Raw genomic sequence first — 27,671 nt, forward strand, 5'->3', positions numbered from 1 at the left:
GGCTTTCTTTATATTCTGGAATTCGGTGTTGTCTTCCTCTATACATTTCAATATATTTTCAAAAAGCAGAGGGTACTTTGTAAGTCGCATAAAACATGCCATAGGAAGTAAATCCTTTAGCTGTAATCGCCTGCACGCTGGATGACTTTCTGCTTCATTAAGCAATTGATGCAGTCTTGGCTCTTTACGTCTCCTCTCTTTCAGACCTTCTAATGCTATTTGCTGATGTTCACAAAACGAAGCTGCAGCTTGCTTCAATTCATCACCGCTGCTACCATCAAACTACAATAAAACAAATTAAATCATTAGCCATTTAATTATTACGAGCACTCCAATGTTGATTATGATTTATATTTTATCAGATTCTTTCCTTTGCAGAATTTATATTTTCACACAAGTAAGTAGTAAATTTTATAGTCATGAGCTTCCCTTACCATTCCAATTAGTAAGTCTCCAATTCCAGTTGATTTTGGTCCAACTTGCTTTCGCCAAAGCTTGAGTCGTTGTCCTAGTAAACCGTGCCACTCTTGCAAACGGCGTAAAGATGAAGGAAACAACAATTGAAATTGCTCCGGTGGCAAAATTGCATTGTTCTGCAAAGGTGCCCTGAACACTCGATCCAGCAAAGCCAGGGTTCGTATATGAGAACGCTCTGTTAGAATAAGTTCTGAAAAAGAGATTTTAGAAAAGTTAATCTCGAACGTGTTACAGATGAAAATAAGCAAATATGATCATTGATAAACGCTAATGGGCAAATAACAAGCAATTGATAGAGTTTGGCAAAGAGTTTTATAAGTGCAAATTCGAAAACATAAAAAATAGTGATTCATAAATTTCACTCTCTTAACTTATGTTGATTCATTACTTATATATGAGAATATTCAGAATTTGGGTATAATATTCCTATTAATAACAGCATTGTTTCCAATCTTTGTACATAAAAGATTGCATCAATTTTATATTCCGTAGAGTTCCGTATGCCGAGTTCTTACAAAAAAAAAATGACCTGCATACGAGGTGTGACTGTTAAGTAATGAGACTGATTCCATAAAAACCGTGTATTTCAAAATTATTCTACAAATTTGTTATCCCCTTGGGCAGCTATACGATTCCAGCGCGTTTTCCATGTTTCGTAACATTTCTGGAAGGCTTAGACTGACATTGAGACGTTCGCAAGTACCCTCGTCACGGCCGCCTGATGTCCTTAATCGACTCAAAATGGGTTCCTTTCACCACCGATTTTACTCTAGGGAACAAAAAAAAGACACAGGGTGATATATCGGATGAATATAAGGCTGTTGTTGTAACACGACGATCTCTTTAGAGACGAAATACTGGGACACGCTGAGGGCGGTGTGGCACGACGCGTTGTCTGATGAAGAATCCAGTTACCAGCGATGTCTGTGCGCACCCTGTTGACTCGTTTTCGCAATTTTTTGAGTACTTGGCAATAGTAGGCTTGATTTACGGTTTTCCCCGATTGAACAAATTCTTTGTAAACGAGTTCACAGGTATTAAAACAGACAATCATCACTGTTTTCATCTTCCTCGTTTTCCACGTTATCACGCCCCTCCTTAAACTCCTCATGTGATCAAAACACCTGGGCACCACTGAGGCACTATCATCCTGCATATTTACAATTTTAGCGTACGTTTCCGAAGCTGTTTCGTCCAATTTTGCCCAATATTTTATCGATATTTATTATGTTTTCCCATTTTCGTGACGAGCACTAGGAACACACGTTTACTCAACAAGGCAGAGAAGGCAAACTAAACAAGTTAGAGATATGGCAAATATATCAATAAAGAGAGGAAGGATGCCGGGAGAAAGGAAAGGCGATTTCAAGGTCGCAGGGTTATCACAATCGTGGTAATATAATCAGTCTCATTACTTAATTGTCACACTTCGTATAACAATTATAACTATTAGGTTAAAGCTTTCGATCTTTTTTCAGTGACATTCAATATCTCTGTTTTATATAATTCAGGGTTTCATAGTACATATACAATGACGAATCTTTTGTGAAAATGTAAAACAAATTTTAATTTTGTACTTTTGGGCAGTGTGGTTGTGATTTTCCTCCGATATAAAATTCAACATAAACCGAATTTTGACTGATTAATTTATCTGTTATTAATTTACAAAGCGGAAAATTACGGCAATTTACATCTAAGAACCATTTAATGCACTACTAATTAAATATGCAATATAATGATAAATGTAAATATTGCTCACTGGCAAACCTGTATATCATTTTATAAATATTATGGATAAGTATGAAAAAACAAAACTGACCGTTGATAACTTCTTGGAATTTTTTATCTTTATCGGTGAGCGTGCCGAGTATTTCCGGTGGCACCTGTATTGTCCAATCTCGCCTATTTTCGCTTTCATCCGAGTCACCACCTTGAAGATCAATCGAAGTCGATCCAAGCATCAAGCCGCCCGCAGCTTGTGATGCACTGGATCCGCCATGCACGGCCTCGAGTGATATACTTGGGCTTTCTAAACTTCTGTATAATTAAATAAATCAATATTATTACTAATCATTTCATTTACATAGCGTATATCGTTTTAACTTTGCAGAAATATTTCTGATCTAATATAATAAGGAGCTTAAATGAGAACATTAAATTTATAAGAAAAAAAAAACTATAAGAAAGAATTCGTCATCTTATCCCAACTGTTTGGCGAGAGAGTATTTTCAACAAAACGCCTTAAAAAATGCCATAATGATCTGTAAATTCGTAATTATTCTTTTATATTATGTATATTGACTACACAATCAACTTCTTTTACTCGACATTAATGAAACAGTTGTAACAAAATCTAATAAAATATACATAATTTATATTGTAATCTATATTATAATTAACATAAAAATTACCTGGAGGAAAGACTAGATGTACTTGAATTTGTTGAACTTGCTTGCGAAACATTGTGATCTCTGCTGTCATCGCTAAAAATATAATAATTCAATTCTACACCAATCTTTAGATATATTATAAACTATATGTTTTAATATCATATAATATATATATATATATATATATATATATATATCATTTATATAAACGAGATAGATTTTATACATATACGAGATATAAGTGAAAAATAAAATTTAATTAACAAATCAACAGGGTTTGATTTCGGAAAAATTTGTTATAAAACATATATAGAACAGAAAATTTTGTGTTAAAAAATCATGTGATCTGAAAATCCCTGAAATTTTGATAGTGATGTAGCGTAGTTCTTCTCAGCAATATTGAAATAGAGTTTTCAATATTGCTGAGAAGAACTACGCTCACGATCTGAGTGCCATCAACCACAAAAGACATCATCGAGGCCGTGTAAAGTTTTTAAAAATCATTACCATAACAGAATATGTTGAGATTCAGCGTTTATGAACAGAAAATATTTTTACTGACTTTGGTGTTGATCCTAATTTGGTCAAAATAGTGCATAAATGGTATGGTATCACGACAGTTATGACAAGTCGAGACCAAAGACCATCCCAATGAAAGCACCCTGAGAGCCAAAAACAAATAAATACAACAAGCCCAATGAAATTTAATAGACGTCAATCTAGGTAGATCAATAGTAATTAAAATATAATAGTTTTAATAGATATCGCAACATTTTCATCGATACTAACCAATGAAGGTTTTGTAATGAATTAAAATTGAATTAAAGCGTCCATGTCGTTTTTGTAAAGCTCATTCAATGTCTTAATATAGTTCATATGCGTCGAATAATTAATTGTATTGATTTTATTTAGTATTAAATTGATGTATTTAACTGAAGTATTTTCAATTAGATATCTTTTATTTAGAATATTGTTGTATTGATTAATAGTTAGTTTTGTTTAATTTTATTTTCGTGCCTGATAGCCAAAGCATTAGGCAAAACGTATCGATTTCAAATAAAAATCTAAAAAATCATTGAACTTATTGATATAACGCAAGCCCTACCTTTAGTAAATTCAATATGAATCACCCATTTTATCTATTTTTTTGTGTGAAATGTTACTATATTTTACTATACATTTATTACCAGTTTATCGTTTCAAATCGCTTTAGATTGTCTTTTAAATTATTTTAAGAGTTTGGTATATTTTTTTTTTTAATTTTAATGCGTTAAAAAGAGCGAAATTAAGCGTTTCAATAGTATACTTTAACATTAAAATGGATTTTATGATAGATATCGCTTGTGTGCTCTAACAATTAAATATTTGAAAAATAGATTGAACGTACTTGGTTGTATAATGTGATATTTCTGCTGATTAGGATACTAATTATCTTTCATGAAGTTTATTAAATTATTTATAAACACGTATTTCTTGAAACTTTTAAGGCTTTCATGCCTTATGTTTGTTCTCGCAGACTAAGAAGATTTCCCAATGCCACATACGATTACAATCGATTTTTTCGTTATTCTATAGTTGAAAGTCGGACAATTGCGAAACGGTCCTGCGTGGATACTGACCGCCATATTTTAGTTTTATGTTACAAAATCTTTATATATAGAATTTATTTTAATTAAAGTAGTTCTCAACGCGCCCAAATATAAATAGAATAAAAATAGAAAATAAACGAGTTATTTATCATTCAAGTAAAGAAACGCTAATTTTGCGAACCTAGTCGTGATCTAAAACGACAAACGTTCGTACAATGTATTACTTCACTAAATATCATGTATTTCTTGGAAATAACACTTCTATTTTTTACGATTCATTTGACTCGTTAGACTAAATAATCATTATGAAACGTGCATAAGCTAAATTTACCTGTACTCACCATATTCTACAAATAAAACGAAACCTTTAATATAATATACTTATGCTTGAAATATAAACAAAAAATACTTAACATTATTTAACCTCGTGAAAAAAAGAAAAACATATCCTGATAAATTCCAATGACTATTGAAATTCATTCAACATTTTAACAGTTTTCAAATACTCTTATATTGCAATACTTTATGACGAACGCGGTACTAATTAGTATATGTACATCGAAAGGTAACGAGATGTTCAAAATTATATTAAGTTGTGTTTTACGGAAATTCATCGCAATCACATTTAGTCATGTGTAATATTAATGAAAACAACTAACTGCAATTCATAATTAGAAGGTTTAATTATACGATAAAGCGATGTCCATACATATATACGTACAATCGTAATTATATATATATATATATATATATATATATATATCAATATGCATATAATAGAATAAACATGATTAGCACAGAATATTATCACATGGAGGTACCTCATCAACATTTATGTCTTGTTACAATGCAGCACGTATTTCGTACGGAGGTTTAAGGGAACAGTGATAAACTAAAACATAGTTATCCTATTAGTGAGGTAACAGATTATTACGGCGACACATCTACTATGCCGGCATCACGCATTTCAAGCGCATGCGTTGCATTTGCAAAAACCCTTGGATATGTACCATTCTCTCCTATATGGCATATATATTGAAGAGCACAACGCAATTATGAATGTTAAAAATAAGTATTGATTGCATCCTTGCATATATGTATATACATATACTAAACAGTTTATCTAGAATTTTTGAAGGAAGCAGACCGAAATAAACCCCATTAACGTGACAATATTAACGGTCCTGTGTTTGTCGTATAATTCATATCCGCTTTGTGAAGCTTCCATAATTACGTGTCCATTCTTCATTTTGATTGTGTTATATATATATATATATATATATATAAGGTTGTCAAATATCTCCCTTCCGCCTTTTTGTATTATAAACCAACAGCAAAAAAGCGGAAGGGAGATATTTGACAACCTAATATATATATATATATATATATATATATATATATATATATATATATATATATATATATATATATATATATATATATATTTAAAGTTCATAACAGAAAATTAACTTAATAACATTGTACGACAGTATTTTTAAAAACTTAAATTTCTTTTTGGAGATACAGCTGTTTGACCATGATATTCCCCTTGTGTTTCATTCCTTTTGCGAACTTAAAACGCATTTTTGACAAATCATCATTTTCAATACAAAGCACACGATTTCTCGAGTTCTACTAGACCGATTTGCTTGAAATTTTCAGAGAATCTTCTTTAAAGACTCCTCTCTGGTATATACTAGACTCATCCCGAACTTTCAATGTTTATATTTAAAAATTCGAGAATCTCAAATTCAAAAGTGGTAAAAAACTCGTGGGGCGCATGGCATTGTGCCTTAAGGCAAATTGCTGGAACTTTCCGTACCAGAATTTTTTTTTTTTTTAAAAAAAAGAATAAAATTTTTGAAAAAATTTTACTTTTAAAATATTGGATTTTTGAGAAACTATATTTTTGACAAAAATTTACTTTTTTATGAAAACATGTTTTCTTTATTTTGAAATATTTTGAAAATTCTGAACTTTTTTAAAGCAATCGTAATGCTTTAACTGCATAGAGACGAAATATAGAAGCGCGTAAGCGCCGCATCGTCCTCTAACGAATAAACATTGGTACGGAACCCATAGAAATGTAAACAAAATTTATACTTATTGTTAAAATCTCTATAAAATATCTGATAATTTTATGTGCATATGTCTAATGATAATTTTTGACCGCCAAATGACATTTTTTTTTACTTTTTTCACTAGATCTCCGAAACCGCTAGGCCTGCCTTCATGAAAATTCAATCAGTTCTTCGTCTTGTCAATACAAGTAAAATGTTTTTAAAATTATTAAAATCGGACGCCGTTTGTGGCACTTCTTGCCCCGTATCTTCGAAGGCTAGACCTGCCTATGCCAAAATCTAATCAGCACGTCTCATTATCAACAGCAATCGAACGTTTTTTGAACAATTGAAATCCGTTGAACCGTGTTCCCGAAATCGTCAACGAAAATTTGTATCCGCGAGCACAGACACACACACATACATCCATTTTTTCTAAGATATGCCAAAATATTCAGATAAAAAATACATATAAAAAGATAAAAGATACATATAAAAAATTTCATTTTAACGCGAAGTTAAATATATACCATAGCGACAAAATTCTAGATTAGTAATCTTTTTTTTTCAATTCAGATTACTAGGTGAGTTGCAATCGTGAGCATGGTCACGTAGGAATTTTTTGAGACGTCCCACTTCAGCAATTGCTAACTCTTAAAATTGATAACTTTTTTTACTTCATTTCTGTACTCTTGAAACATTGATAAATAAATTATAAAAAAAAAATAATAGCGAAAAAATGGATTATCTTTTTTGCGATGACCTAAAATTTATGCCTTTACACTAAAATACCCCCTAAAGGCAAACTTCATAAACTTCCTGATGCGTGAAAATAATACAAATCCACAAAAAAAGTTATCTGTATTGGTTGTACACCATATGTTTTCCAATGTATTTTTTATCGCTGAACACGAATCTAAAGTCAAAATTCAGAATCAAATGGCAAAAAAAACACTTAAAAAAAATATAAAATCTCCCATCGACTAATACTTCTATATCATACTTAAGCTCTTGTCGTATTTTTTGTCGTTTCCTGGCCTTAAATGACTATTGCGCATTCACTTAAGTATTTTACAAGAAAAATACATTTTCGCGAGGGCTGCAAAATGTTGCGATAAGGCTAAATATGATACTTGTTGAATAATCTCGCATGGCTTTTAAATTTTTCAAATTGGTTCAGCTGTTTCACATACATAACATGGACACACTTTTTTCCAAATTTGGTCTCAAAAATCATTCAGAATGACTTGAAACGTCGAAAAATAAAATTACCAAGTCGTTTTTTTTGGCGAAAAGAAACTTCTCTTTCAGGAAGATAAAAATAACTTATCTGGTTACTTTTATCCGCTCTTCTAGACAAATATTCAACATTATATATAAAAATATATAACCATGTTTTGGGATTAATTAAAAATAGTTCAACTTGTAACTGATAATACTAAAACTTATGTGTGAATTATTTTAAACATGCAAGTTCATACGTGTTAATTATAAGTAATATTCAAACTATTGACTAAAATTTATCCAATGAACAAACACATTGGCTGTATTCAACCATCGATAATTTTAAAAATCGTAATTGTTTTTCTGTTCAAAAAAATCAAATACTGAAGTGATGAATTCGATTTAAGGTGGTGTTTTTCTGGTCTATTATTTTTTTTTTTTATATTCTCAAACATTAACTTTTCAAAAATATGTGTATAAGAGGAGTGAGATTAGATGACTCAAATTATTTTCGAAGATATAACTGTATGACCATAATAATCCTACACTGTTTGCCTAGAGCGTTTGTCTAGAGAGACCCACGATACCCACGATACCCACGATTTCTCAACTTCTACTCGACCGATTTACTTAAAAATTTTACAGAGATTTATTTATCCCCAAATTCCGATTGAAGCTTCCAAAAAAGAAAAAAATAGTAATAAACCTAAAATATTTTATAAATCATTTATGGTCGACGGTACGTTCCATCTTCAGAAGAACATTTGACAAAGATTAAAAATCTAATACAACAATATTATAAATGAATAGATTATATAACAAAATATAAAAAAACAAGTTTTTTTAATAACAAGGTTAAAACAAAAAATTGAGAAAATGAAATTATTTGTTTGCCGAGAGAAACGCGTTATAAAATGTTTATGTGCAACAAGGACCGAAACTTATCATTAACCCCGCGTCAATAATATAGTTATAAAAAAAAACTTTATAAGAATGAACTCGATATTAAAATGCTTTCATCTTCAAATATTTTAGCAGAATAATAAAATGATACTAGCATGAAAAAACTTGTTGAAATTAGAGAAAGAATATTATGTGATTTAAGAAAAATGCATATTTTATTAGTAACATCGTATACGTCTTTTATTAGTAAAAATGAGAACATTTTAATATCGGGTTCATCCTTATACTCTTATTTCTCGTTAGCTAATTCTCTAGTTTTTAATTATTTCCCATAAATATAAAATCATAAGACAACATGAACAAGTGTCGAGAACAACAAACAGAAAACTTTCAAAGCGCAATTTTGTATTTTTAAATTTATAATCCAAATATTTTACATCGAGCAAATTCCACATTTAAAAAATTTTCTGCCGAAAGTTGTCTCATATTTATGAATTCTTTACCTTTCTGCATTTGTTAACAAATAATTATTAAACACTTAATTTTTTGCTTCTCTACATCCGTTTGTTTCAATTTTTGTTCTTGATTACTATATTATTGACCCGGGATCAAAGTTTAGTTTCAATACCTGTTGTATTGAAAATATTTCATAATGTATTTTGCGCTTAGCTTTTTGACAGAATTCAGTCTGATTAATAACGTGATCTTAATAATATCGACTTACATTATAAACTTTCGTTTATAATGTAAACTCTGAAATAATTAATCTAGTAATTTCCTCGAAAATAAATAATAAGTTTTTTTGAAAGTTAATAAAAGTACACTCTTTGTTTAAAATAGTTTAGTTAAAATAAGTTCTTTAAAAGTTAATAAAAATACATTTAATGAAAAGTTATTGTTTTAGTGATATACGAAGTGTTGTTTATTTAAATGATTCAGGTAAATATAACTTTGTTTTCTATTTCTATTTTAAAGTTTCTACTCAAAAAACTTTTGTTTTTTATTTCGATATTTTTTTATATTATCTATTCATTTATAAATTTTATTATATTATATATGTTTGTTTATCGTCTAATATCGATTATGTTCTTCGCTCATGTCCTGAAGATGGAACGAACATAGTTCCAAAACGTGAACAATAAAAATAATAATTGTTTAACAAACTTTTTGAGTTTTCAATACTATTTTGGATTCTTTGTTCAAAGCTCAATACAACTATACATGTATTGCGTATAAATATATATATATATATATATATATATATATATATATATTAAATAGATAAGTCCTGGATTTTTTCAATATATTGATTGTTTCTTTTCCGAAATATATATATATATATATATATATATATATATGTTTAATTTGAGTTTAATATTCGGGCGTAACATCAATAAAAATAGTATGAGTTTTTTTTTAAATTTATTTATTTAAAATCCATACGTTTCGGCTAGCATCTTAGCCATCATTCAGTGGTAATCAAGTTAACTATAAAAATTGGAACTAAATAAATTATATGAAAGGAAATTTCATGGAAAAACAATAATAATAATAATAGTAATAAAACACAATTTTGTATCCTAATATAGCATATGAAACCATTATTAATCCATGGTATGAGTATGTGCACATTGATAAGATATGTATTTTTTAACACAAACATCACAAATGGTAAAACACACTAATAATCATGATAACTTGACAAGTTGTCGAAACTATGTATTTACTCTTCGGAGTTTAGGATAGAAATGTCACAACTTTCTCAAAGTAGTTTTTAGCATGTGTTGATATTTTTTGGAAAATTTAAAAGGCGATGGGATTTTGTTATTTTTTAAGGAATTTTGACACGCTATTAAGAAACCACGTGTTCGTTTCGATAAGGGCCGTATTGTCATTGCGTTTATTTATGACTCTGTCGTTATGTAATTGTAAAAACAACCCCTCAGCGAATCTTCTTTTAATTGTATTCTCTTCAAAATGTAAAATTTTAGGGTTAAAAAAATCGATATTGTGATTTAAATTTTTAATATGCTCAGTTAACATCGTTTTAAATTGTTTGGATTTGTTTACATTGTTTACATTTTGAAGAGAATACAATTAAAAGAAGATTCGCTGAGGGGTTGTTTTTACAATTACATAACGACAGAGTCATAAATAAACGCAATGACAATACGGCCCTTATCGAAACGAACACGTGGTTTCTTAATAGCGTGTCAAAATTCCTTAAAAAATAACAAAATCCCATCGCCTTTTAAATTTTCCAAAAAATATCAACACATGCTAAAAACTACTTTGAGAAAGTTGTGACATTTCTATCCTAAACTCCGAAGAGTAAATACATAGTTTCGACAACTTGTCAAGTTATCATGATTATTAGTGTGTTTTACCATTTGTGATGTTTGTGTTAAAAAATACATATCTTATCAATGTGCACATACTCATACCATGGATTAATAATGGTTTCATATGCTATATTAGGATACAAAATTGTAAGTGTTTTATTACTATTATTATTATTATTGTTTTTCCATGAAATTTCCTTTCATATAATTTATTTAGTTCCAATTTTTATAGTTAACTTGATTACCACTGAATGATGGCTAAGATGCTAGCCGAAACGTATGGATTTTAAATAAATAAATTTAAAAAAAAAAACTCATACTATTTTTATTGATGTTACGCCCGAATATTAAACTCAAATTAAACATATATATCAACATCAAATTCAAGAATATTCAAAAATATATATATATATATATATATATATATAATTTATATATATAATTTATCTTTATAAACTTTATATAAACTGAGTTTTAATATCGGGCGTTCAACGGCGATACATAGATTTGAAAAATGCATTATTATTCAATTATAATTATTATAATAATAAATTATACATATTGTTAGTATAACTTCTGCACTAACAATTTAATTTTAACTTGAAAAAAAAAATAGTCCAAAATGTGGTTATGTTTTTAATATGAATCATATATGTATTTATTTTTTAATGCTAAGTAAATAAAATGGATATATTAGCCCGGTCAATTTAAACCTAAAATCAGGGTGAAGGTTATAGTAACGCATAATGGGCTGTAAATTTGTAAAATTGCTTAAAATTCAATTATAAAAGAAATCTAAATAGTCCTCATAGTTACGATGCGAGCTAAAAAATGAGCATTGAGTCCAAAGGTAGAAAAAATAAATTTTCGCGATTTTCAGCTAAATGGTCAGTTTTATCGCTAAATTACCTCAAGCAAAATTGAAGAGCTTAAAACTACCTACAAAAAATGTATCAATACTCTTTTTTCTCAGAGCCGCCCTATAGCGACATCCGCTTAACGGCCTGTGTGTACGAGAAGACATTCAGTGTGTCGGCCCTTCCCTTCAAGATTTATCACTCTGAATTAAATTATTGATATTACGAATTTGTTATTGTAATTGATAATTCTTTAAAAGCATAATTTTCAATTTTTAAATATATTTTTATAGATAAAATAATGGGAAAAACTCAAAATATGTTGTGCAATAAATACTAGAGCGGCTTGCTGGCCCGTACAGCAGTGTCACTTCTGCAGAAATCTCTGTCGTAACGAAAGAGTTAAAATAATCAAATCTCAAGCAAATAATTATTTTGATGTACTCACATTGTTTTGGATAAATTCGGGTCACTTGTTTTTCGCCTCTGATTCATACTTCGCCTTTGAGATAGTCGTTCCTTGTATGACTCGGACCGATTTACGGAGACAGGTGCGCTTTTCGGTTTCGAACTATAAAAGAAGAAAACATATACAAACATTATATATATATATATATATATATATATATATATACAGTAGCGTCGGAAGCAAATTTTTGATGGGTGGGCTCGTTTTTTTTTGATAGGCAGGCAGTGGGTTCGTTTTTTTTTAGACATATCAGCCCATACAATTTTTTGAGATTGATGGGTGGGCTGAGCCCCCCATCAAAATTCATGGGTGGGCTCAAGCCCTCAATGTGATACATGCCTCGGTACTCGCAAAGTACAGAAGTCGTGGCAGAAATTACATAATTCTACTTACATTTTTGTTCAATAAAACTATCATTCTTCTGTTTACATCATACGAAAAATTATAAAAAATGCATAGTGTTGACAAGTTAGTTGTATAAATGTTAGTGCCAATCTCTAGTGCTGTGTACACTTCTCTATATGTAACCAACCAACGTCATATCCACTGATGATGACATTAAATTGAATGTCGAAACGTTTGGAAATAAAGATTATTTTATAAATCTTTGGCTTTTCTTTGTTTGATGTATCGCCCTCAAGAACTCACTTATATATATATATATATATATATATATATATATATATATATATAAGTGAGTTCTTGAGGGCGATGTATCATCGACGATGACGTAGAATTTTACGTCGAAACGTAGGGAAAAATAAAGATGTTTTGAAAAATCTTTACTTTATTTATATTTTTTACTTGATGTTACGCCCTCGTATTTAGTACGGTATTTAGTCTTGAGGCAAGTTACATGAACTTCCCGATATGTGTAAATAATCGACTTAATCAATAAGAAATAGAATAATTTATGAGTGATTAAAAGTATTTCGAGTGGATTTATTACACATAATTGAAAATGAACGAACAAATACGTTAACTCGGAGTATTCTCTTAAAGCAAATTTTCGCAAATTAATAATTTTTATAATTGAACCAGTTTCCGTAGGACTTTAATGGTTTAGTATGTTCATTAAGATCAAGTACTCTATCGTTATACCAAGTAAATCGTCTAATTTTCATTTTAGCTAACGTCAGAAAAACTACTCATTTTCTCAAACTTTGATGAATTTTTAAAATTCAACTACTTGTCGTAAGGCCGTAATATTGCAGTGAGTCCTATAAGACCATGATATATATCGCTAAAAAAAGTTCGATAAAAATCGGCTTATTTTTTTTTTTTTTCAAGAGTTAATTACAACAAAACGGCTCGGTAGATTTTCACCTGAAACTAATCAGCATCAATCCCAACTAATATCTTGCGAACAGTTTTTGATTTTTTAAAATCGATTCGGTAGAATGAGCTTGAACGTGGACGAAAAGTTTAACACTCTTTTTAAAATTATAAAGAAACGGCTTGGCAGATCGTCGCACGAAACTAACAAACGATAGTCCTCATCGAGATACATCGAATGGCTTTTAAATTTTTGGAATCGGTCCAGCCGTTTTCGAGAAAACGTCGATTTACGGCAAAAAATCTGTTCACATACACGCACACACACACACATACTTTTTCCAAATTTGGTCTCATTCGATTCAGAATGGCTTGAAACGTCGAGAAAAGATAAAATTAGCGAATCGGATTTTTTTATGAAAACAAACTCCTCCTTCGGGAAGTTAACTAGTAGTGCATGGCATCGTTCCTTAAGGCAAATTGCTGGAACTTCCCGTATCGTAATTTAAAATGTTTAACAATTATTTGTAAAAAAAAAGAAAATTGAGAAATTTGAAATTGCAACCATTTGATTTGAAAGCAATTGCGCCTCGTAGCCGTTTTAGAGACGAAATATCGAAGCGCGTAAGCGCCGCGCCGCATTATAATTGACATTATAAATTATAAAACATTATAAATCTTGATACGAAACCCATCGAAATGCAAATAAAATTTTTACTTATTATTTGAACAAACAAATATCTATAAAATAATATCTAATAATAAATAACGGTCATTTTTGACCGCCAAATAGCGTTTTTTATAACTTTTTTCATTGGATCTGCGAAACCACTGAACCTGCCGCCTTCCCAAAAATTTTGTTGTTAATTTTGTAAAACTAAGTGTTTTTTAAATCATTCAAATCAAACGTTCCGTTCTCTCACAAACCGAATTACTATTTTTGACACTTTTAGCCAAAATTATGGACCTGCCTTTGCCAAAACCTAATCAACACGTCTCCCCATCTATAGGAATTGAATTTTGAAACATTTATAACGGTTGATCCGTGTTCTCGAAATCGTCGACGCAAAATTGTATCCGCACACACATACAACAAATGTTTCTAATGTATGCCAAAGTGTTCTGTATTTTTCAATAACTAAGTACGTATAATCACACACAAAAAGATTCATCATGATGATGACACAACATACAACATGAAAGAATATGTGTTTGTCAATTTAAAAAAAGACTCGGTTTGACATGTGGCAAACTTACTTTTCATTTTGTACTTCATCTATTAAGCAATGACTGTCATCAGCACTCTCTCCCTTCTCTGGTGTCGATAAAGAGTTACCCCTTTGCGAAGTATTTCTGCTCAACAACATTGATGACGGACGATCAGCAGCTTTGGAATAAATAGTTAGAATAGTTATTAAAAATGAAAATTAAAATCAATCATAAATAGAACTCATTATTCTGGTTGAATGAATACATTTTTTAATTGTCATAAAAAATAACTTTGATAATAATTATTAACAATAAATAGATATAATTATTGCTTGCCTGTATTTGGTGTAATCATAATATTCTACATCAATAAAAACATTTTAGCCAAATAAAAACATAATAATTAAAATTTGCACTTTGGTACAGCAAAAAACATAGATTAAAAATTTAAATGTATAAACCGTGTTATTAATAATAAACTAACCATTAGATCCAGGAAATTCTTCAATGGTATCCTCCTCTTGCATGCGCTGCTGTTTCTCAGCTGTAAAAATATAAGAAAATATTATGTAAGTATTAGGAGTGGAATGAATATATATAGAGCAGAAGTTCTTTATTCGCGCTTTTGCTATTCGCGGCCGAAAAACTGCGACTAATTCCTATATTAACGGATGGAAATTTCGTTATTCGCGATAGTCAAGATTTCGAAAGAGCCTAGCAAAAGAAATAAGAGAAGAAGCTTGTAATTAGATCAATATATGTCGCAAAGTAGTTTTTGTTCACTTTCTTATGGTGACGAAATAATTTTAGCTTACAATCGACTAAATAATTAATTTATCTAAGTGATACCCACCACGCGGATTCCAAAATATATCCAACACAATATTTTTTGTAAATGCCGTCATTTTGAACTAATAATAAAAACTGACATATGAAAATCTTTATAGCCGTCTTCCCCGCAATCGTTGTTTTTTGGGAATATAAGCAAAGAGAATAAAAATGATCTCATTTATTACTCAATAAATAAAATAAATTTTTAAAAATTGCTGTTTCCTCTATAGTGAAATTTGACTCAAAATGACATGATACAAAACATTCCCAGTTTATTGAAAAAGAGCAATTCAATTGCTTCAACAATAAAAACACAACATTTAATTTGAATAATCTTAGCAAACATTTTAAAATGCACATCATCTGAACGTTTTCTATATGAATATCAATTGATCTTTGGAACTTTTAAGAGACAAATTTCTCAGGCAAGTATAAATTTGAATTGAAGAAACTGTTAAAAATTGCCGAACATATTACAAAGTTCTTCAAATCATTCTCTTAATCAGAACATAATTAATCAAAATGTTAAAAAACTACAATTACTTAAAACTTAAATTAATGTTAATTTTTCTTTATTTTGTCGCCTTGGAACATATCTCCTATATTACCATCTTGTATTCACGCATTATTTATTATCGGCATTTTTATGGAAGTTATCTCTTGACAATAATACCTGTATAATTAAATAAATATTGTATATATTAAATTTTTAATATATATATATATATATATACATATTTATATACATCAGTGATTCCCAAACTTATTTCACCTACCGCCCCCTTTTCAGAAAAAATGTTACTCAGCGCCCCCCCTTACAAACTTTCCGAAGGAGAAGTTTGTTTTCATAAAAAAATCTGACTCGCTAATTTTATGTTTTCTCGACGTTTCAAGCCATTCTGAATCGAATGAGACCAACATTTGGAAAAAGTATGTGTGTGTATGTGTGTGTGTGTACGTGAACAGATTTTTTGCCGTAAATCGACGTTTTCTCAAAAAGGACTGGATCAATTTCAAAAATCTAATAGCCATTCGATGTATCTCGATGAGGACTATTGTTTGTCAGTTTTGTGCGACGATCGGCCAAGCCGCTTCTTTATAAATAGCAGAAAAGTGAAAAATTTTTCGTCCACGTTTTAGCCCGCAATTCTGAATGTATTTTGAAAATTCAAAAACCGTTCAAAAGATATTGGTTGAGAATCGACCTGATTAGTTTTTGGTAATGATCGGCCGGGCCGTTTTCTTGTAATAAAGTGTTTTTATTAATATAAGTAGTAGTAGTTAATAAGTAGTAGTAATTTTTTAGACTATTTTTATATTTTTTTGACGGTCTACCACAGTCTTATAGACAGGTATACGACAGTCTTATAGATCATACTAAAATATTACGGTCCTACGACAAGTCGTTAAATTTTGAAAATTCGTCAAAGTTTGTCAAAATTAGAACTTTCAACGATGTTTGCTTAAAAGCGCATAAACCGATTTTAAAAATTTAGGAGCCAATCGATGTATTTCAATTATAATTTTAATGTGAGGGAAAAGGAATGACGGGGGGTGCGCTCGTACCTGCGGTTTGTTCGCAAAAAGTAATAATGGGAGTCGCATTAAAATTCAAGCAATAGACTCGGAAATTAATACCATATCAAAATCACTATTCCAAAAATAACGCGTTAAATCTCAATCCAGAAGCCTTAAGCTCAACGGTGTTGTTGGAATTTCAACGAAATCGAATAATTTTAAAAATTTAGAAATATTTAATGAAGATGGTACATTTGCAAAAAATGAAAAAATTTAAATGCCTTTGTACTTACGAAAATATCGAGTTTACTACCCGCGCAGCAAATCCAAATTGCTGAACTAAATCTTCCTAATGGATTAAAACTTTTAGATTCACACTTAATTATTCCGCGCGAAGTAGATATGTTGATAGGTGCTGATACGTTTTTTGAAATTTTAGGTAACGAAAGAATTATAATAGACCCCGATAAATCTGTTTTACAAAACGCGGCATTCGGGTGGACAGTTACGGGTAGATATCAAAGAAATATAATTAATAGCACGACAACTAATGATCATATATCCGCCAATCTTACAGATTCTCTTACAAAAAATCTCTTAAAGAATCCCTTACAAAATTTGGTGAAGTTACACGCTTTGAAAAGTTACACAAATTATCGACATACAAAGAAACATATGAACCATTCTTTTCATTAAACCTTTTGCGAAACAAGAATTGGCGGTGCATAGTTTTAAAACTGATTTACTTACTACTACACCCATTCAGATATGTTTGAATAACTTCAACTAAAATATTATCTTTATATAATTCAGTGTTAATTTTAATCATTTATTTATATATAATATTAATATTATAATATTTTTTTAGTTTTGTACTTTAAACGCCCCTTACAACTAAGCATCGCCCCCAAAATACACCAAAGCCCATCACCGCCCCCCAGAATCGCCGCAGCGCCCCCAAGGGGGTGCTGGCGCCTACTTTGGGAATCACTGATATACATATATACAGTAGCGTCGGATTATAATGAAAAAGTAAGTTCCACAAAGGAAATATTTCCAAAAATAAAAATGCCAGCCCTTCGGTCGCGAGGGTCTCGAATTAGTGGGGGTGTTGGTCTATTAAAGTATATATATATATGGTAAAACTTACTATTGATAAAATGATGGTTAGGTCTTATCTTCTCCATAAGTTTAGATATTCGTCGATCCGTTTGATTTTGTTTTGATTTGGAATTCGTATTGACAGGAGGGCCAGGACAATCCTCCTCGAGAACACGACTGCAACCTCTATGGATATTTAGTCCACAATCTACAAAAATATAGTTTATGTAAAGAATCTGCTAATTTGATATAGCTACTGCATAAATGCAACTTTGAAATATTGAAAAAATATTCGATTAAAAAAAGGCAGAAAAATTGAAATGAAAAAAACATATAAAACAATAAAAGCAATTATTATAACAAACATATACCAGAACAATGGTATCCTTGTGGTCCAACTCCCCATATGATATCATGACACTGATTGCAATGTGTTACAATATAATATTGCCGGAACAGTAAATGATGTTCTCGAACCACCAACTATGAAAAAATAAAAACAATTACCTCACTGCATTTATTTGGTCAAAAAAAAAAAGAGCAATGTTGCATTTACTCTAATGCTATAAATTGAAATTCCAGTAAATACATTAAACTCTTTTGAATATGATTGTGAAACAACTAAAAATTGATAACTGAATAAAGTCATTAGATTAACATTTGGTGGAAAAATATTATTAATATTGAAAAAAGTATAATTTGATAATTCGAATGAGAGATTATGTAAATCAGACTGTAGAATTCCAAGTAGCTCTACAGAATATAATCAAAAAAAAAAAAACAAACATTGTGAGATAATAAAAATGACCAATATTGTTGGCATAAGTGTACTACAAAACGACCATAATGTCACACACATTACAGCAAAACTTCAAAATTTATGATACTTCTTGAATAAACCTATACGCCTACCTTTCTACTTTTTCCAATAAGCTTGCCTCTGAATGTCTTCTCTTTGCTAACAAATGTAGGGCATCGTTCTAAGACTGAAGATGACAGATACTGTGAATTGAGTGATATACGAAACCATCGTAAGAGAACTGTGGCCAAAGCTTGTGCTGTTGCATACCGCTTATAATCAACATTTTCTTTATTTGAATCCAAGTCTTCTCTGTAATAACAAATGTATGCCAGTCAATGAAATGCACTGTAAATCCATGATTATATTAATGGTTATTTCACTTACAAATATGATTCCAAATTTGACAATAAAGCCATTTCAATTACTCGAATTTCTTTAGACCTATCGCCAATGGCAGTGTCAAGTGAAATATCATTAGGCCCAAACATCATTCCTAAACCAACTGTCCTTGTCACTTGGAAGTGATTTAGCTGTGCTGTAAGTTCTTCCTTAGCTCTGCAATATTATAATACTAATGTAGTAATATGTATACAAGTACGTACAGACATATATATATATATATATATATATATATATATATATATATATATATATATATAGAAGAAAATATTGCCCACTTACTTTGTTCTAGCCCTTAAAAATATTTTTCTTAAAATTTCTTCCTTATCAGATTCATAAAGCAAAACATCATCTATTTCTCTTGCCATAGTTTCATCTACATTACGAAGATGTAAAGGCTAAAATATTGATCTTATTTTTATAAAAAAATCCAAGCTAAAAAAATGTAGTATAATAGTTAGACTTACTGCTCCAGGCACTAAAAAGGTAGAATGTATTTCATAAGCCCATCTTCGCATATCTTTTAGATTTCCATCTCTGTATATATCTGTGATAAGATAAAAAAGCAATGATGCTGGCTGTGCATTAGTGAACAAATAATTTAGAAATACAGCAACGTGGCCCGGATGCTCCAGTAACAAACGTAATGATTTAAAAGGTCCATGTTCCTCCACAGTTGTCTAAAATTTTTGAACAAACGTCAAAAAATCAAAATTATTATTTTGTTGTTCAAGCACCATTATGTCAATTAATTTTAAGAAAGTACATTGTAAATATATACTTCATAATGTGAGTATAAAATACCTCTGAGTCTGAGACTTCTTCATCTTCCATGGAAATAATATGTTGTTGCGACGTAACACTTTGTGCTGCCTGTATTGAGTCAGATGTATTAGTTAAGGTTCCTTTTCTGTCATGCAAATCTTCCGATTTTGTAATAGAGTTACAAAACTGAAAATTCCATGCATCTGCTATTTCCTGAAATAAATATTTATAGATTATACAATTATACACAAAAATATAACTACAAGATATTTAGAGAAATAAATCAATAAACAAATGCTTGGTATCCACATTTAAAAAAAGTTGAATTTCTAAGAACATTGGCAATACTTAATGTACCTCATCTGCATTAGTTAATGATGGATATGGTGGAGGAGGTGTACCCGGCGGTGTAGCTTCTGGATGACCCCAAGACCCTCTAGAACTCTTACTTTGTCTTTCTGCTATTGAAAAAAAAGAATGAATAGTAACTTCTAAGACAAAGTAGTTTAACTTGAATCTTATGAATAATCAAAAAATAAAACAATAAATAAGAACAATATAAACAAAAATTAAATAACAAATAACTAAATTTTGATTTACCACAGTTGCTAGGTGATATCACAACCGGATCTGAAGAAGATTGTGTACGTTTATGACCCGATTTAGCCGACTTTGTTTGTAAAGCAGGGTTCTATTACGACAAAAAATTATCAATTTAATTTGTATTATTAAATATATACTTGTGTATAATACTGAATTTCATGTTGGCACATGTATTAAAAGAGTAATGATCGGGAGTCTAACATCAATAAAAAGCATGATTTGAAAATAATGAAGAGTAAAGCTGATGGCCGAAACATATAAATTCAAAATAAACTCAAATTAGTATGTTTTTTATTGTTTTTACGCCTGATCATTAGACTCTTTATAAATAAATATAATTTCAATGGTTTTCCAAACATGTCAACAACATAAAGTCACTTACGGTAATGTTATCACATAAAGCTGGAGCACATGTTGAGACTAAGGGATGATTCATAACAGTGTCTATCGAGTTTGGAAGGGGGCGATCTTGCCTAGGCGGTAACGGTGGCGGAGTATTATTCACATCACTAACAAATGGATTTCGTTCGTGTTCCAAAAAAGAGTTCAGAATCTGTTTTGTATTATCATCTATTGACAGATCCAAATCAGTGAAATTATCCACAGAAGTCTGTTCCTGCAACCAGTCCATCATGTTTTTGTTCCGCTGAGGCAAAGGTGGAGGCGCGTCTATAACCACACTAGCATGACCCTCACGTATATCACATTTTTCGTCTGAAAAACAACGTTTGTCCTGTTGCATTTGATGATTTTTAGCATTTTTTTCAGGTTTGTTACGGTTATTGTCATCCTTTTCATTTTTCTTGGCACGTCCACCCAGGCTCAAGTTACTCAAACTTCTCGGAAAACGGGATAAAAAGTGAGGGTTAAAATGAGATGTTGTGGTGTTATCAGATTGAGCGGCATTAGTAGGAGATAAAGCAAGAGATCCCTGAAACAACAAAGCAAATGTAACAATTAATGAAATTCCTATTTTAAGTTACAAGTAAACAATAAAATTCTATGGTAAATAATGTATACATAGAGAGTAAATAATTGATGAAACACACAGAAAATTAGTGTCAAAACATACAAAATAAATAATTCCAAGTATTTATCGTTTCTAATTTCAACAATTCGGGTGCAAAAATGTGAATGTCATTGAATATTTTAAATGTTTTAAAATATTTTCCTTTGCTGATGCTATGTCCTCTATAACTGTATTTATACTTTTTCAAAATAACTACTCTTTATATATATATATATATATATATATATATACCTCTTTATTTATTTAATAAAGATAAATAGGTTATGGGATGAAGGGCAAGGAAATCATTTGTTGTGGTGGCTCTCACACCATGGACCTGCCTTCGGGCAGACTACCATTTATTATTATTATTATTATATATACCTCAGTATCAAGGGCTTTCAACTGTTCTTGAAGTGTATGAACACGAGCTTCTGCTCGTTGTATCTCTTGGCGTTTTCCAGGTTTACTTCGTAAAGTCGCCAGATGCTTTTGCTCTTCTTCTAGCATCATGCGTAATGTTTGTATACGATGCAATTCAAGTTGTCGCATTTTTTCATTCTGCAAATTAAAATTAGTATCTGTACATGGTTAAAGTTTTAAGTAAAAAAAAAAAGAAAGATATTAAATCCAACACTTAATATTGTAATTGAATGAAGATTATCGAGTCACAAATGAAGTATTTATATGAAATAACACTTACATCGACAGGTCGAGGAGCAGTTATGCCAGCTCTTCCGCTGGAAATGGTATTGTTATTTGGCGACGTAACTGTAGCAGATTGGATGTTGCGCGTTGAGCACATGTCGCCACACGTAACCCGCTGTTGTACCGTTAATACTACTTGCGCATTTGCTACAATTTGAAACATGGTCCTTATTTGCTAAGATTTTATTTGTTATCATATATATTTTAATAATATAATTTTATTATATTATCATATTATATTATATTATGTTATCATATATATATTTCTAATGTAATTTTTATGTTAATTCTCGTACACCTGCTATCTAATCAATCTGAATGCTTGAAAAAAATCTTCCAAAACTATCCAAGAATATATCACTAAAATTTGATAAACAAATTCAAATTATTTTCGAAGTTATAGAAAAAATAGTAAGCAAGTGTTGAGCAAAACAAAAACTTCGGCGCTTCGGATTTTTATTTCTTCGATTTTACCTAATACCTAATTCCCGATTCCGCGGGAAAGATAGGAAAAATACTGAACATCCTGTCGAAACCAGACAAAATTGATTGTATTCAGGATTAAATTATCTTCTAGTTGAACCTAAAAACCTTAATAAAAAGTTATAATTAACCCACTTTTTAAACAATCTAAAGTTTTTTTTTATCAAAAAACATGATTTTATTTTATGTTGCGAAAAATTTGACAAAAATCTCACTTCTTTCTGTATTTTTTAGGCTTAACTAGAATCTATACTATTGAAAATATGAACTTGTTATGGTTCCCGTAGGGTAAGCTATAGTAATGGGCCAAAAATCGAAAATAAATTTTACTTCAAGTCGTGTGTGTGTGTATGTGTGGAGACAATTTTTCGTCAACGACTTCGGGCGTACGATTTATCCGATTTGAATGGTTAAAAAAACATTCGATTCCTATTGATGAGGAGACGTGCTGATTAGTTTTTGACAAAGACAGGTCCAGTGGCTTCGGAGATATGGAGCAAAAAGTGCTAAAAATGTCAGTTTTTAAGAGAACGGATCAACAGATGTAAATGAACCAAAAGAATTCGATTCGTAATGATGGGGAGAATGAGGTGATTAAATTTTGGTAAAAGCAGGTCCAGCCGTTTCAGAGATATAGAGCTAAATGTGCAAAAAATTGCAGTTTTTGAGAGAATTAAGCATCTGATTTGAATGATTTAAAAAAAATCTGCTTGCGTTGACGAAGCAATTACTTTTGAGGAAAGATTTTTTTTTATTCAATTATATTTATAATTTTCAAAAAATTTTTTTTTTGTATATTCGGATTTTAATTCTAATTCTAGTTAAATTTCTATACTTCAAATAAATAATTTTAACTTTTCAATTCAGTTTATATAATACTTAGAAATATTAGACAATGTTCGTCATTTTAAATCCAATTGATTAAGTTTTGTTTTTTACTTTTTATAAAATAAGCATAATGAAAGTTATATTATTTATAATAATCTGTTAAATAATAATAAACATTTAATATTCCTCGAATATTTCATTAAAGTACGGAAATTTCCAGCAAATTGCCTTAAGGCACGATGCCACTTTGTTTCGGATGGAAATTGCAATACATGCACGACGTAGCGCCAGGCATATTATGACATATATTTTAATGAGAAGATAATTTGAGAAAAATGTTGAAATATATAATAATAAAACCTGAAAGTTTCGTTTTCAATTAAATATTTATCTCCTTCCCTAAAAATTCCTCAAAAAAGCGATTTTTGATGACATACCGGCGGACCTGCTGAAAGAGCTTGTGAACCAAATAAACTAAACGGACGAATGACCAAAAGACTTCTTGAATGTCACGATGATAGCTCTTCACCAAAAGCCCAAAGCAAATAAGTGCAGCGACCACAGAACGATCACTTTGACTTCGCACACAGGACAGGTTCTGGCCAAAATCGTTACGAGACGACTAGAAAATAAGATCGAGCAGCTCATGAGCGAAGATCTTCCTTTTCTAAGACCAGTTTGGTTTTAGAAAAGGAAGAAGCACCAGAGACGCCATTGGAGTATTGAAGATAATGTCGGACAGATGTTTCAACGTTAACGAGAACATCTGGTTTTGCTTCATAGATCGGCAGTAAGCCTTTGACAGAGTGAATTGGAATTTTGTGAACACTTATGGGGCAGAATCAGGCTATTGGCATATATTAAACAGAAAGATCCAGAATCTTTATATGACACAGAAAGTGAAGTTTCGAGTGAATCAAAGAAACACAAACAACGTTAAAATAGGGTGAGAAGTGCGACAAGGATGCTGCATGTCACCGATCCGAAGGCGCAGGATATTTTTCGATTGGAGGAAGAAGAATCACCACCATAAAGTACGCCGATGATCGTGGTGATATCGAAAACCAAGACCAAGCTACAAAACATAGTAAGCAGAATAGTTTAAGTGGGCGGAAAATACGGAATGGAGATCAACATCGACAAATCAAAAGTGATGAGGGTATCAAAACATGGCGATCCTCTGAATATAACAGTAGAAAATCGAGAATTGGAAGACGTTGATCATTTCAAATATTTAAGAAGCATTCTGACCAGAGACGGATACTGCACGAGAAAGATCAGGACAGAGATCGCAAGCGCCAGGGCGACATTTACGAAAATAAAAAACGCTACTGCCGAGCGAACTGAGTCTCGATTTGTAAAAGAGACTAATAAAGTGTTAAGTCTGGAGCATAGCTCTGTAAATATCAGAGAAAGGGACTCTAAGAAAGGCCGACAAGAACTATCTGCAGAGTTTTGAAACGTGATGCTGGAGACGAACGGAAAAAATAAAGTGAACAGACAAGATAACAAAGAAGTTCAGAGAAGAGTGGGAAAAGCCACGCTGAGCACAATCCCGAAAAGAAAAGGAAACTGGATCGGACCCATTCTGCAAAAAAAATTCCCATTCTCCTACACGACGAAGGCAATATAGAAGGACTGAAAGGATTGGGGTTGATGACTTACGCCGGAAGAGAAAATACAGAGAACTGGAAGCACAAGAATATATATGTATATATATATATATATATATATATATATATATATATATATATATATATATATGATGTTTAAATGAATGATTTTTTGTTTATTCGCGGCTAAACCATTGATTTTCCAAATTTATCACACAAAAAATCATCGTCTGCCACAGGCGTTGAAAATTGAAATCTTTTAAAAAGTATAACAAATTCAGAAAAAATTAATATATAGCATGCGCGGTCAAGGTACAATATCACCTTGGATTTTTCTACCCAAAATAATTGCTTCAATAATGTTGCCTACAATTTTTTATAATTTTGTACCATATTTTAACTGGCTTTGAAATTAATTAAAAACTCACGAAAACTTTAATATTATTTACTCATGCAATTATAAATTCGAATTAAAAAATATAAAAAAGAAGTTAACATGAACGGGATTCGATCCTCCGACGATACGCATAAGCATACGCAAAAATGAGAATTCAGTCACTTTACCACTAGGCTACGACTGAACTGATAACAGGGCACGTTACAAGCTATGTGTAGCGCTATGGTATAGCACGCTGCTAAAATGCAAACTTTAATTAATTTTATAATTAAACCGCTTTTCATAGGCCTCTAATGTTTTACCATGGTCAGTTTGGGCATAAAATCTACAACTGCGCCAAATTTCATCAAAATCCGAGACGAGCAATGCGCGGGTTCTCCTTGTTAGTATAGTAAGGCAAAACGACTGCAAATTGAATATTTTTGAGCGCAATCACTTATGGCTCGTCTCCTTTGCACGAATTCGTACGGCGAATCTGTTCGCAAAAGCGCAAACAAAATTATTGCAAGCAGAAGCAAATCACGAACCACGCGTACGTTGAGAACACGATTCGCCGTGCGCGTCAGACGTATGCGCCGACTGTCAGACGCATGTTATATTATTTGCATCTTATATTAATTTAATTTCTGGCACATCTCAGGTATGTCTAAAAATATTGTATAACCCTTAAATTCAATAAAATAAATTGAGCTATTGAAAATAAATTTGTTCTATAAATCGCAGTGTATAATTATTAATATATAATTTTATGGAGCATATTTTAATATTTATTAAAGGATAATTGAAGTGTTAATTGTGGGAATTGAGAATAATCATTTTATTTGAAACAGTACTACATTTAACATCACTTATATATTGGTGTAAATAGTAACTCGAAAAATATACCACATATAACAAGTAATATTTGGCAGCAGTTCCCAAAAATGTTTTATGTTACTTTTATTTCAAAACTGAATAGTGTTTTTTTATTTATGGATACAACAAAATGTGAGTTGAGAAAAGACTTTTTGCATTACTTCAATGATAAGTAAACAAAATGAAGGAATACAAATTAAAAATTTAATATATTGACCCGATTAATTACGCATAATAATACGCCCATATCAATAGTTTCTTTGACTGTGTTTATTAATAATATATTTATCATATGTTATTAATGATATTTAGATCATTTCAGACAATAATAAAAAAATACCTTAATTAGTGCAACAACTTCCGTATGAGTAGAATGTGTCACATCCACGCCGTTGACCTGGAAAATATAAATTTTAAAACAATGTCTAATGATGTATTGATAAGTAATACATCATGTTCATATGAAACTCACTTTTATTATTTTATCGCCACTATGCAGACCTGCTCTTTGTGCTGCGCCACCGTCTTTACACTCTGCACATATACAGGTTTATCACCAGATACCTACGCATAAAATGAAATAAGAATTCGTATTTTAAAACAAGATATTTTATTTGAAAAATCTAACAGCTTATTTAGTATGTATGTGCGTACATACTAAATATGTACAAAGCTGCATAATTCGAGAATTGCTTTGTTTCAATAATTACCAAAATTATTATTGAATTCCTTATTAGATTCCAACCGAATCAAAGTGCGTCATGCGTGAAATTTTCAAATATTCTGACAAGCGCATAGGAATAAGTTTTTAACAAAATTACCCATAATAATATTTAGTTGTTTTCAGTATCATCATCAGTCGATACTATTGATTGGAAATGCCTTCAATGGCGAGGAAAACTAAGGGTAAACACTACAAATTAGCTTTTATATTTGAAGTTCTAAAATTTGCTGGCGAACATTT

The 27,671-nt window shown here is 30.7% G+C and overlaps 2 protein-coding genes across 2 annotated transcripts in view; both read right to left on the reverse strand.

The window, feature by feature from the left end:
• LOC113374902 overlaps positions 1-22,694 on the reverse strand; it is a 28,716-nt gene extending 6,022 nt beyond the window's left edge. Inside the window, exons 1-19 of the mRNA XM_026614863.1 lie at positions 22,527-22,694; positions 22,208-22,384; positions 21,197-21,745; positions 20,812-20,902; positions 20,569-20,672; positions 20,251-20,424; positions 19,914-20,126; positions 19,729-19,844; positions 19,432-19,602; positions 19,158-19,356; positions 18,617-18,728; positions 18,295-18,453; positions 15,280-15,339; positions 14,844-14,973; positions 12,291-12,413; positions 2,889-2,960; positions 2,297-2,514; positions 435-667; positions 4-282 (exon numbers count right to left, since the gene is read on the reverse strand). Coding sequence (XP_026470648.1) covers positions 4-282; positions 435-667; positions 2,297-2,514; positions 2,889-2,960; positions 12,291-12,413; positions 14,844-14,973; positions 15,280-15,339; positions 18,295-18,453; positions 18,617-18,728; positions 19,158-19,356; positions 19,432-19,602; positions 19,729-19,844; positions 19,914-20,126; positions 20,251-20,424; positions 20,569-20,672; positions 20,812-20,902; positions 21,197-21,745; positions 22,208-22,384; positions 22,527-22,694 — 3,348 coding nt within the window. The remainder of the gene's footprint in view (positions 1-3; positions 283-434; positions 668-2,296; positions 2,515-2,888; positions 2,961-12,290; positions 12,414-14,843; positions 14,974-15,279; positions 15,340-18,294; positions 18,454-18,616; positions 18,729-19,157; positions 19,357-19,431; positions 19,603-19,728; positions 19,845-19,913; positions 20,127-20,250; positions 20,425-20,568; positions 20,673-20,811; positions 20,903-21,196; positions 21,746-22,207; positions 22,385-22,526) is intronic.
• A 4,238-nt stretch (positions 22,695-26,932) lies between these two features.
• The window catches only part of LOC113374903, a 32,552-nt gene continuing 31,813 nt past the window's right edge, over positions 26,933-27,671 (reverse strand). The window contains exons 23-25 of the mRNA XM_026614864.1: positions 27,209-27,271; positions 27,048-27,104; positions 26,933-26,971 (exon numbers count right to left, since the gene is read on the reverse strand). Coding sequence (XP_026470649.1) covers positions 26,933-26,971; positions 27,048-27,104; positions 27,209-27,271 — 159 coding nt within the window. The remainder of the gene's footprint in view (positions 26,972-27,047; positions 27,105-27,208; positions 27,272-27,671) is intronic.

This window comes from Ctenocephalides felis, unplaced genomic scaffold (genome assembly GCF_003426905.1).
Source record: "Ctenocephalides felis isolate EL2017-DRISC unplaced genomic scaffold, ASM342690v1 CF-g0.4_SCAFFOLD_01886, whole genome shotgun sequence".
NCBI classification, from domain to species: Eukaryota; Metazoa; Arthropoda; class Insecta; order Siphonaptera; family Pulicidae; genus Ctenocephalides; species Ctenocephalides felis.